Source organism: Amblyomma maculatum, chromosome 1 (genome assembly GCF_055883805.1).
Source record: "Amblyomma maculatum isolate TAMU_Amacu chromosome 1, ASM5588380v1, whole genome shotgun sequence".
Lineage (NCBI taxonomy): Eukaryota > Metazoa > Arthropoda > Arachnida > Ixodida > Ixodidae > Amblyomma > Amblyomma maculatum.
The window spans coordinates 104,834,312-104,846,444 of NC_139344.1; the positions used below are offsets into that span (position 1 = coordinate 104,834,312).

Genomic DNA, 12,133 nt, shown 5'->3' on the forward strand with positions numbered 1-12,133 from the left:
CTGTCTGTTGGAAGTCTTTGTTTCTCAGCTGTGCTTTTGTACTTTAAGAAGTTTGAAGAACTGGAAATTTTGGAGAAATGTTCATCTAGTATATCCGCCTGTTCATTTATACTTGTTTATAATCCTGGGGCTGTTAAAAGTGGAACTGTGAAGGGAAAATAAGTACAGTTTAGTTTACTTACCTGCTCCCGCATTTTTTTGGAAGTCAGAGAGCTATTTATAGTTAATACATAATTCTGCCAGGATGTTTTTTCTGCATTACAATGGATATACCGGGCACTGGCTCTTCACTGTTTAAAAACTATTAAACGAGTATAGACACCAATTTTTGAAGCGTCAGAAGGAATACGGTTGCTTTCTTGGTTATACAGAGATGCTCCCCAAGTAATCCCAACCTCTCATTTTACCGCGAACATATCTTAATTTGATTTTAAATACTAGCCAGACAAAGACTCCATTTTTCAAAACCCATCGACAGTGACATCTCAGTGACGAAAATGTGTACATAGGTAAACAACATGACGTCATCAAACAACTGTGATGTGGAGTCAGCAGAGCAAAGACCAGTGACAACACAGGATACCTCACCGTGTCTGCCCTGTATCGACTCGGCACCCCAGGGAAAGCTCTCCGCTTCTGCTCACTTGATTTGATGGCTTTCCACACTGTCTTCGTTGCTGCATGCTACAATTACTCCACTTGACGTCAATTTCGCGGTCGGCGTGTTTTTCAAGCGCAGATTGGACTCCGAAAAGGGGAAGCACAATTTATTTACTCGTTTCATTGACGCCGCACTCGTGCAACTTGAACCTGGTGTGCATTAAGGCTGCCTGCTGTACTCGGGTCCCAAGAGCATTCCTGCACAAGCACACAGCTTTCGGCAAAGGCGCAGCCCGCTGGCGTTCCGGGAGACGTGAACTGTGTCACCGATCCCCGCCTGCCCCAAACGTCACTGGGCCTAGCTGGTTTCACATCGAAGAGGCAGCGGACGACACTTCGAAATGGGTTAACGCTGTAATAAATGTTGGCATTTGGGGCCGCTTCACTGGGAAGCCTATCGCATAAAAGATACATCCTTGGTTCGCAAGACGCCTTCAGCCGCGGAGCTGCACACACCATGGCCAGTCGCACCGGACAGCAGCAGCAAAGTGGATGTGGAAAAATAGCTCACTTGTATCGCTGCAATCATTCTACTAGCATCTCAGTACTGGTCAAACAATCCTCCCAATTTATTTGTTATTCATGGTTCTTTGTACGGAGTTGTTATGCACGCAAATAAACAGTGATACGCGAGCGTTTACCAATAACGGAGGCTATCGGAGCCAATTGCGGCGGCCACGGCTTTGCATGCGCAGATTGGCTTGACAGCGCTAGATGGCACCACATGCTTGGCCGGCGCGACTTTGGCCTGCCGCATCGGGACCAATCAGCGCGTCAGCATGTGCAGGATGGGAGTCACGCTGGTCACGGTGGCCGACCCTGTCTGATCGGGCAATGCTTTTTTTTTACTTCTAAAAATATATATATATATATTTTTTTTTTCGGATGCCAGCGTGGAGCTCACAGCGCTGGCACACTGTGCTGAGAGAGCAGCATCTTCATAGTAATCAGTACATTTCTTCAACATGTCTAACCAGCGGATATTTCCTACACGCCAACTGCCAAGCTTTCGTGACTGCTGTTGGTTCCTGCTTTTTCACTTGAGTCGCTGGCGAAAGGGTCGAAATCAAAGTGCTTGGCAGTGTCAATAACATCCGCGCCTTCGGGCGAAACAATGTTGGAGAACTAATTATAATACTCTGAAACACTGCTCGACGACGACATTTTCTTGCACATGCAACCGCAAGCCGACAAAAAATGCTACCCCGTATGCGCCATTAGATTGTGTGTGTATGTGTCGCCAGTCTTGCCAGCAGGAGGCGCTCGTGTGGCGCGCGTTCGCACCTTTGACGTCATCGCGCGCTCATGCTCAGAGAGCTCGAAACCGAAACTGGTCCTGATAAATGCCCTGATGATTAATTAATTGAGGCATGTTGGGGCTTTTTGGGTTGCCGCACCTGTTTTGGACCATGGTGGATCGTTTAAAGCAACAATCCTGAAACAGAACATGCACGTGTCTATACTCCTTTAAGTTCTAATATGGCGGGTATTGCTAAAGATGCCCCAAGCTTTGTTCTGCTGCTTCTTTGCTTCTTTGCACCCAAGTGTCCACTATAACTCGTGGTTCTGTTGTACTTTTCCTGCGGATTGTGGCTAGACATGCAGCAATAATATTACAAATCGTGAACAGTTCGTCAATACGATGGGAATCTGAAAAATATTTATCTAAATTGGCTTCTTCTCTAAACGGATTCCAGTCTGCGATATTAAGCTTCCAGTCTCATGATTTTCTGGGGACGACAGCTGGCGCAGGTGATAAAGCGATTAGTGTAAGTGAATGGTTGCTCCCACAAGGGTTGTCCAAAACGCCCCATTTAAAATCACTAGAAACACCGGGTGGGCTAAAAGACAAGTCTATGCAGCACATTTTCCCTGCGCTTGGGGAACAGTAAGTAGGCTTACAGGTGTTTAGCAAATGTTGCATGATATAAAATCCTCTATGACCTGGCCCCTCATGCCAGTTTTTCACTCCCCCAAAATGAAGAGTAGGCATTAAAATCCCCGACCAGCAAACAAGGTCCTGGCAAGTGAGTTAAAAGATCTTCCAATTCATTTAGAGTTATATTAGGGTGTGGCTGGAGATCACTGCATATTGCAATTGTTTTATATTGTTACGAGTGTGGCAGCCACTGCTTCAAACCTAGTCGTTAGCTTGTGCTCACGTGCTGTAATACTGCTTTCAACTATGATGGCAACGACACCAGAGAGCCTATTTGCCTGCTCTGTGTTGCAGTGGAAGACTATAATTTTTTAAAATATTCGTGTGATGGTGGACCCAGGTTAGTCCACTGTAAGAATAAAGTGACAGGTGAGTGTGCAGCTAATATCTTTTATATCCAGTAAGTTATCAGTCCCCTGCAATTCCAATTTACTATGAATGCCACCTAATTCTATGTGCGTAAAAAGAACGAGCTTGGTTGCTTTTGGCCCCGTGATTTAGGGCTTATTTTTTTTAGGTTTTTCTGAGGAGTCCCACCGTCTCTTGGATGTTGACGGTTCAGGACTATCTTGGGTTGTCGTGTCCATCACATCTTCCGATGCACTAGATGTCCATGCAGGATGCATGGATACATTTGAGTTTGGCTTCCTCATGTGACGGGAGTCCATGTGGCCAGCTGACCTGAAGGAGTGCACAGCTTGCTTAGTGGAAAGTGGAGTAGCACCAGCCACTTCCACCTGGAGCGCAGATTCCCCTGCACCAGGTTCATTGTGTGCGGCCTGAGCTGATGCTGACGTCTGCTGTGGGGCCGTACCCTGTTGCACCACAACAGAGTAAGTGAATTTGTGAACAAAAGAAAGCCTTTGTAAGTTATCTTTTCTGTTACAGTGGTGCAACTGGCTTCTTGTAGCAGCTTTTGTAGCAGAAGAAATCGCAGTTTGTAGCAGAAATTTCATGTTTTGTAGCAAAAAAAATTGCATTTTGTAGCAAATATTTGAGCTTTTGTAGGAGAAAAAAAAAATGTCTCGAGACGCTTAAATAAAGAAGGCTTATTTTATTCCTTGAACACGATTGCTCAGATGTTTATAACGACCATAGCCTTGCAAAAACAAGCTTCAATCTCAAATTCAGTCTAAAGTGCTGTTCTTTCCTTAACCCTTTCACTGTCGGGTGTTTCTGGCCGTGACGCACCCCCAGTGTCTGCTTGGTTTCACGGAACTAGCATATCTGGGAACGAGCATAGCTATATATTTTTTATTATGATTGCTATACAAATAACATAGTCAAGGGAATATGCACATTTCAGTGTTCTGTAGGTGTTGTTAATTAACATCATCATCATTATCAGCCTGATTATAAATTAAATAAACGAGGATAATATAAGAAAAAAAACTGCTCGTTACTTCTCTAGAGACCGAATCCAAGCTCGACACTCGTGTTGATAATCAAAAGAGCAATTGCTCCAATCCGAAGTCGAAGGTCCCGTAAGGTCAGCTATCCGAAAGTAACCGCGCGCACGGAGGATGTACTTTCGGTAGTCCGCACAACGAAGATAAACGGCACATTGTGAAATCAAGATGACAGACAGAGATGGACAGAGGCTAAAACAGCCTCCTTTTCTGCTGCTAGCCGCAAGCAAGAGCGCGGCAAGAGAAAGCAAAAGCAATGATCTAGTCATGGTCGAAAGGCAACGGCGCAAGCCCTTGAACGTGAGGCATCGTAGCAGACACGTTAACAGAATAAAAATAAAAACCTGCAAACCTGCGGAATATGGCAGAACCCTTGAACCCATAACCGCAAGCACGCGCCGCAAGATCGCTTAGCGTGATAGAGTAGCGCGCGGAGCGACCGCAAAGAAGGTGGCGGGGTTGGGCGCGGCCGCTCCATACTCTTCAGTATATACGTATCAACACAATAAGAACTTGTAGAAAGATTTGACAGATGGCACAGCCTGTCCAAGTGAGCCAGCTTCACGCTCAGGCGCGAAGTTTTGAATGCACGATAGAGAACGTACCGGTACGTCGGTGACACTGTGGGGGCGAAGCGCGAAAACGTACTGATACGTTCGTGACAGCGAAAGGGTTAAAAAGCCCCAAATTAAGCAAACAGAAGGTTTTGTTAAAAACAAAGCTGTTTTTATTCAGAAGGAAGGCATAACGAGATATGCAACTACACTATAAACACTGCAGCCTTGGAAAGAAGGTAGCTAGCTGTCTTAATATAAAAACTCTGTAGAAATTCAGAACTGCCACTTCTTAAAACTGCAACTTTAAGGCACTATTTCTTCTCTTGCCTTGGTGACTTCAGCTTGAACAGTGCCGCTGCGAGCCTTTCCTGTCCATTCTTCAGAAGGGCTTGTCCACTCAACGTCTACAAACTTTTTAGACTTGACGCCTTTTGAGAAAAGCAACTCAGCATTGGTGCTCATATTCCTGACCAGCCTGATCTTTCTGCACCTTTTCCCCGATTCTGACCTCTTTTTCTGGGCGCCCTTATCCTGTACATCACGGGTAACGTTGAAGCGCCTTTTTCTTTCAAGACCAGAGCTGATTTGAGAGAAAGAGGGAAGAATAATTTTGCAAGTCCCGGGTGTAGTTTTTTTTTTTTTTTTCCCCTCGAGAGAGGCGTACTGCTGGCGCTACTCAGTCAAAAGGCGCGATGCGCGAGGATGTGGAGTGAGCGCCGATTCCATGCGTTCATAATCTTTGCTTTTGTTCTTTTTATTCCGGTCGTTTGGCGGGTGGCTAGTTAATCAAAGCGATAGAGGGACTCGTCATAAGTCTGCTTCTTCGCAGCGCACTGCAGGGATTGTGCTTATGCTTTCCTCATTGTAATGAAAACGTCCAAGGGTACTTATTGACCGTATGCGGAGACTGCAAATATATTGAGTAGCTGCGTATGAGTTAGGCTGTGAAATTATACAAAATGTTCCACATAAGGGGTTGAACTTAAGGTACAAAAGCTGCCAACAAAGTCCAGTGTGTGCACACAGAAGCAGTCAAATCCTTAGCGCTCCCTCCGCTGCTACTCAGGCCATCGCAGCCCATACCTCACAGGTACGAAAAAAAAAAAAAAAAAAAAAGGAATTAAGCGTGCAGGCTGCTTCAGCTCTGCTTTGCTGAGGGCAGTTTCAAACCGTCACTCCTTTGAAACTGCACAGTCTGTGTTGGGCAGCCTGCTCGCAAATCCTTTGCACGCACGCACGCATGCGCGCGAGTGCACGCATACAAATTAAGCGAGCGCCCAGGGCAGCTAAAAGTTGTCACGCGTTTGAACGTACTTCGGACCTTCAACGGCCAGCCTGCCTGCCAGCCTCTCCTTTCACCCTTTCCGTGTATTGGACTTGGGAGATATCTTGCTGCCCCCTTCCACTCCCTCCTAAAAAATAAAAAAAAAAAGAAACACCGGCAGGAGACGCAGAAGTGACATAGAGAAACGTCAATTTTGTGTCACGTGATTGTCTGCCCAGGACCTGCAAAAATATTCTTCCGCCTTGCACAGTGTTGCCAGCAGATGTCAGTTTGGTTTCGCGACAGTTTGGTTTCGCGACAGTTTGGTTTCGCTGTAGGCAGAGTTATTCAGCAACTTTTGCCGCAGGCATGGTGCTGAAGTAGGCAAAAAATCTATTTTGCAGCAGCATGTAGCAGGACTTCTGATTTGGCGCAGTTTGGCGCAATTGGAGCAGCAGTTCCACCACTGCTGTTACTTTAAGTGTTATAATATCCTTTTCCTTCTTCCATGCAGGACATGATCTTGAAAAGGCTGCATGGTTGCCTTCACAGTTAAAGCACAGGTGTGGTTCCGTTTGACAGCTCTCAGTGGCATATTCGTGTGAAGCACATTTTGCACAGGTTTGACGGCCTCGGCAACTATGAGAGCTGTGGCCATACTTTTGCCTTTTGTAACAATGACGTGGGTTTGGAACGTATTGTCTAACATTGAACCATACTTCAATGGTGTCTGGAAGTATGTTTGAGGCAAATGTCAGTACAGAATGCTTAGTGGGTATTTCTTTGCAGTCTCGTCATATTCTGATCCTGTAGACATTTGTTACATTTTGGCCTTGTAACCCTTCAGGCAGTCCTCCCTCTGTTATGTGTATCAGTATCAGTATGAGATCACTGTACAAACAGTATGAAGGGAGCGGTGCGGAATGATGGTAATGGGAATTTCTCTGAACGAGGTTTCTCGGGGCAGTTTCTCAAATTTGTGTTTGTACAAGATTTCCAAGAGAAGACCACCGTTTGGCAACTTTTTACTTATACCCCTGTCACACAGACAGTTTCGATCCTCATTGAACTCATCTGCATTCAACTCAGTGCAGATCGAGGTTGACACACGGCAACTTTCAAATGCAGTTGAGCTCGAGCCTACTTGACTTCAAGCTGCTTCCTCAATCACTCTTGAGATTTCATGCACACTCGAAAGCGGTTGTTGACTCACCTAGCACACACGAAAATTTCTCAATACTCATTGAAAACGCCCGTGTAGTACCGGATGTGTCAATCCTTCTTAAAAGCCTCAATGCTGATCGAGTTAAATAAGGATCGGAAATGTTCGTGTGACAGAGGTATTAGTAGTCAGGTCCTATGGTATCAGTAAGAGCTTTAGAAATAATGAAGGGCGACACTATCTGGGCAGTTTTTTCTTAGTGTTCACTGCGAAAAACTAGTAGTATAGAAAGTTAAGCTTGTTGGTTCAAAAGAACTGGGCAGTCACTTTGGTGCAATCTCGTTTCAACCTCCGAAATGAGCGAAAGATATTGAGGAGAGGATAGGAAATGGTGACTGCCAATTTCCCCCAGTCGGGTCAGGCCGGAAGTGCTGTCTATGGGAAGAGTGGGCCAAAATGGTGTGTTGCCTCTGCCGAGGGGCCTTAAAAGGTCCACTCACTCCGCGTCACCTCAACCACCAGGATCCCCTTTTCCCCAGACATGGCGATGCTATGCGTGGCTAAGCAATGGGTTCTCGGGGTCTGTGGTGCCACACACTGCATGCAAACATCTGCTTTAATAGATGCCCCTGTGGAGGCTGGCACGTGTCATCCACTGAATGTAGTCTACTAGCAAATACACCCTTTATGTGAAATACAAGTATTGACACAATAGCAGTAAGGTTTGAGGACCATTTACATCTGTCCCCTGAACAGATGCAGCCTTCAGTAAAGTAAGTCACAGCAGAGTACCATGCACTCTCAGAACTGCTACTTGGCACTTGCACATTTTGCCTTCAACTCTATCAAAATCTAGCCATGAATGGACATGAACCAATCCAAGTTCCCTTCACAAACTCCATTAACAAATTCAATACTGCCAAAACCAGACATAATAAGAAAGTCGGCACGGCAGTGTTGCAACACCTGGAAGTTTGCACTGATTTCTTTTTCTTCGAAACTCCCACTTTTCAAGAAGTCTCCGAGTACTGCTGCCAGAAAATGTAGGTCCTCTTGTTTTTGTTAGCACGAGCGGTTAACTATTGATTATAATCATAAGGCCCCAATTCGAGGCTCCTAACTCGAGCGCAGTCTGCAAGCGAGCCTTGGGGCTCGACTTTGCGTTAAACACAAGGTCAATGTACAACTGGTCGCACAACTTGGAAGAAAACGCGTGCAGCTGCCTACTGCCAGCGGCATCAACTCGATGATGAGGGCTCCTGCGAACTGTGAGGCAAATTACTAGCGCACAGAAAATAAGATCTGCCAGAACTCCAAAGAACTAGAAAGTAAACATAATATTCTCACTCAGGAATTAATGCAGTTTTTGTTTCTTGCGTAAGAAAAAACGTGTCACATTTTTAATAATATTTTAACTTGTTTCTAACGGCCTCTCTCGGCCACTTATTATCCGCTGCGTAGTTGCCCAAAGCTCAGACATGGCGGCTTTTTTCATCCGCAGGATGGGTGCGTCATCGGCCCCGGTTCAACGTTCATCGTTGCGCGCTGCGTACAGAGTGGGTTATCTGTAACAAACAGTCAGTATTTTATTATGCTGGTTGTAGTAGAGCTTTACAGCAAGGCGAAGACTGTGTGTGCTCGATGAGAAACTGATTGCCGCTGCATGTGCGCATTTCCGGACGATGGGACAATGCTGCGTCACAGCTCGGCGGTTCGGCTCGGCCTCCCAGGCATGTCGCAAAAGTGGTGGCTTAATTTACGGATACACGTCTGCATGAGCGGCGTATCGCTGCATGTTTTAATTGAACGGTGAAGGTGAGATTTTATTGCCCCCAAGATGCGTGTCGCATTGCTCAAAGCCTTCCGTTCCGCTCCCTTTGCTGCGTGTTTTGCTTACTGCGTCGTATTACCGCACCAACGTTCGCTGAACGTGCTTTAGCTGTTATTACAGTGATGTTCCTATTGTCAATGGGATCTTTTTCATGAACATGTTAAATGCTTAAGTTGTAAATTTGTAACCTCACATTGACTCCTCTCAGTGGCAAATGAAGCGCGAGTAAAATAATGAAATCATGAACAGGGCGAGATTTATTGGAGAAAAGCTATATTGTAGATATTTTGACTTCTCAGCCGCATTAACTTCTAAATACTAGTAATCCCAATTTGAATTGCTTACCTAAGCTCTTACAGGTTGGCGTTCTAGCGCTAGCGTTAGTTATTCCGTTCGTTTGTTTTTGTTGTTCTTTGACACTGATATGTACTTTGTTAGCAAGATTTTTTACCCTTTTATAATCTCACCGCGTCTCGTTAGGAGACCTACGCTGAGGTCATTTTGTTATCACGAGGATTTCATGAAGACCGTGACGAATGAGCGGTGGTTGCTTTCCTACACTTAAAGATTTCATTGTCGTGAATCGTCCATGTAAGTAATCGTGAATTAATAAAGCCTGGCTTTCTATGCAGCACAGCTTCACTCATTTATGCCCTTAGTGAAATGCCTCAAGCCATGTGATTCTATCCATGTGCTTGCCGAAGCCCCAGAATGCGTTTACATGACGCGCGACGAAAGACTAGGCTAACGACGACGGATGCAGAACGATGCTATGATAAGGTGGTTAAAGATGCCGTAACATTTCAGTTAACGTAAAACTTGACTGTAGAAATCCATGTCAAGTTGGCTGAACAGTTACGGTGTCCATTTTTCTGCCTTATCTGAGCATCGTTCTGCCTCCGTCGTCGTTGGCCTTGTTTTTCGTTTACAAGTAAAAAGACGATCAAATTCCCCGCCAAAATCACGTCCCTGTGACGTCACAAGCAACGTCACGTGTTTGTTGTGCCTCACAGTTCGCAGGGGGCGCTGGGAAACTAAAGCCTCGCTCAGAGTCGACACGCAGGCTTCTATGGGAGTTACGCTACTATTTGTTCTTCTACCATGTTAAACACGTTCAAGCGCTCATACGTTTAATTTCGGCATGCATAACTTCTAATAGGAAATAGGAGGTAATATTGAGTACAATAAGCTCAAATATCCTTAAATGGTTAGTAATGACGCTCGGTAAAGTACTTGTTGGTGACACTCCAAGCATGTTGACAACTTTGCGACAATAACGCGCTACAGACGCTTTTTTTTTTTTTTTTTGTGCACATAAAACAGCAGTTATTGAAATGAAAACTGCATATGTCAAGCGCATCGAGATTTACGACTTCGCGGAAAAAGCTGCTAGAACACACACACGTAAAGACTTCAATCAATGCAGAATGAAGGTACGTACATTTTCAGACCAATCTTTTCTTTGAGAGCTTGATGTGCCTCAAAAGGCATATACGGCAGGCCTGGAAAACGGTTTAGTCATTTCCATTCAATAAGATGACTTGGCTACTTGGCCGATGAGGTGTCAAGACTTACTGCTTTTCATATCCTCCTACAAGATCAAGATACAGGAGAAAGAACGGCGTGCATTAATGTCCCGCTCGTTTAAAAAAATAAGATGCCGTCAAGACAGACCTCGTTTTTTTCTTCCCGTTCATGTTCGTCTTCGGACGAGGAGCTTGAATCGCTTGAATCTTGGGAGACTTCCCTTTGAGACATGCTAGCTTAGCCGGCTTAGCTATCCACACCAACCAAACGGTGCGTATTACAACCACAACCACGCCGTAACGTTGGGCACGCGACCATGGAGGAAGAAAAAAACCACACACGCGACCACCGGCACTAGCAACTAGCGCTAAGACTGACTAGGCCTAGTACGCCTAGCGTACTAGCCCAGTTTGGAGGCTTAGGCTTCCTTTAGACGTTGCAGGCATTGAAGCGCTGCGGGCTGCAGCGCAAGCTGTCAGAGGCATAGCATGTACTTACATCACTTACATGCACTATTCCCGCTGCAACGCTGTTAATACACAAGACAAAGAAATCAAACAAAATGATGGACTTAAAGTACCCCCACTTAATGTGCTATCACTTTTTGCACGGCCGCTTCGACTGAACGTACAGCACGCTCCGTGCTTTTTGATGATATAAAATTTGCACAGTAGCCAAGTTTTTTTCTCGGCTCTGGCAACAACTTGCGACTAAAGCGCTAGCGCTACGGGCGCCAAATTATTCGTAGCGTCACGGCCCTAGTGGTTAAAGGAGTGAACTGGAGCAAGCGCGTTGGCACTAGCCGAGCCGCACTCGAGTCAGTAGGTTTTCAGCACCTGCGTTGCTACGTTCACCCGTGCTGTAGCAGGTGAGTGCAACCGTGCTACTGCGGCATTGCGCTGCGAGTTATCTACTGAACTCGACTAAACGTCGCTCTTCGTCAAACTATTTAAAGCCACAACATGTCTGCTGAACTGAGTTCCTACAGGGATCAGCACTTCAAGGGAAGCCGCGCGGAGCAAGAACGCTTGCTTCGTTGTAGCTCGACTCTGTATATCGGTAACATGTCCTTTTACACAACTGAAGAACAGATTTACGAACTCTTCTCAAAGTGCGGCGATGTCAAGAAGGTTATTATGGGCCTCGACCGTTTCCACAAAACTCCGTGTGGGTTTTGCTTCGTCGAGTACTACACGCGTGCAGATGCCGAGAATGCCATGCGTTACATCAACGGTACTAAGTTGGACGACCGCATTATTCGCACTGATTGGGATGCCGGCTTTATTGAAGGACGCCAGTACGGCCGTGGTAAGAGTGGCGGACAAGTGCGTGACGAGTACAGGACGGACTACGACATTGGCCGTGGAGGCTATGGCAAGCTGATGGCCCAGCGTGTGGTACCACCGGCAGCACCCGTCTAACGCGAGACAGTTCAGCTGGGTGGTAACTACGTGGAACTGACAAAATTCTGACTGTTTCCGGAAGTGTGCAATAACATCCGCACAACTGGATGGTAAAACTGTGACATCTTCATCGTATACTAATGTGCCTGAGCGGGACTTTGAACTGATTGAAAGCGCTGTAGTGTCTTGTGCATTATCCATTGTGAGCCATCATCATTGTCATGTGTGTAGTGTGCAGTACACAACTACTGTTGTGTACTGCACACAAGAAATTTATCAACTGCTTGTTCCAACTGCTGCCACCACATTTACTAAATAAAAGCACCATTCAAAACAAAATGCAGTGGCTTGCTTTCGTGTTTAATGCAGTTTTTTTTCCAA

General features: G+C 45.7%; 2 protein-coding genes across 3 annotated transcripts in view; one reads left to right on the forward strand and one right to left on the reverse strand.

The window, feature by feature from the left end:
- LOC146203410 (ribosomal RNA processing protein 36 homolog) overlaps nucleotides 1-10,849 on the reverse strand; it is a 56,243-nt gene extending 45,394 nt beyond the window's left edge. The window contains exons 1-3 of one of the 2 annotated variants that reach the window (XM_084588747.1): nucleotides 10,497-10,849; nucleotides 10,398-10,413; nucleotides 10,264-10,324 (exon numbers count right to left, since the gene is read on the reverse strand). In XM_084588747.1, coding sequence (XP_084444873.1) covers nucleotides 10,264-10,324; nucleotides 10,398-10,413; nucleotides 10,497-10,580 — 161 coding nt within the window. In that variant the 5' untranslated portion in view covers nucleotides 10,581-10,849. The remainder of the gene's footprint in view (nucleotides 1-10,263; nucleotides 10,325-10,397; nucleotides 10,414-10,496) is intronic. The other variant, XM_084588748.1, reaches the window with a different exon arrangement.
- A 280-nt stretch (nucleotides 10,850-11,129) lies between these two features.
- Nucleotides 11,130-12,091, forward strand: LOC146203411 (nuclear cap-binding protein subunit 2). The gene has a single exon (XM_084588749.1). The coding sequence runs from the start codon at nucleotides 11,312-11,314 to the stop codon at nucleotides 11,768-11,770; it is 459 nt and encodes a 152-aa protein (XP_084444875.1). The 5' UTR covers nucleotides 11,130-11,311; the 3' UTR covers nucleotides 11,771-12,091.
- Nucleotides 12,092-12,133: the final 42 nt, after the last annotated feature.

Coding starts and splice junctions, on each gene's coding strand:
- LOC146203411 (XM_084588749.1), top strand. CDS start 11,312: ATGTCTGCTGAACTGAGTTCCTACAGGGATCAGCACTTCAAGGGAAGC.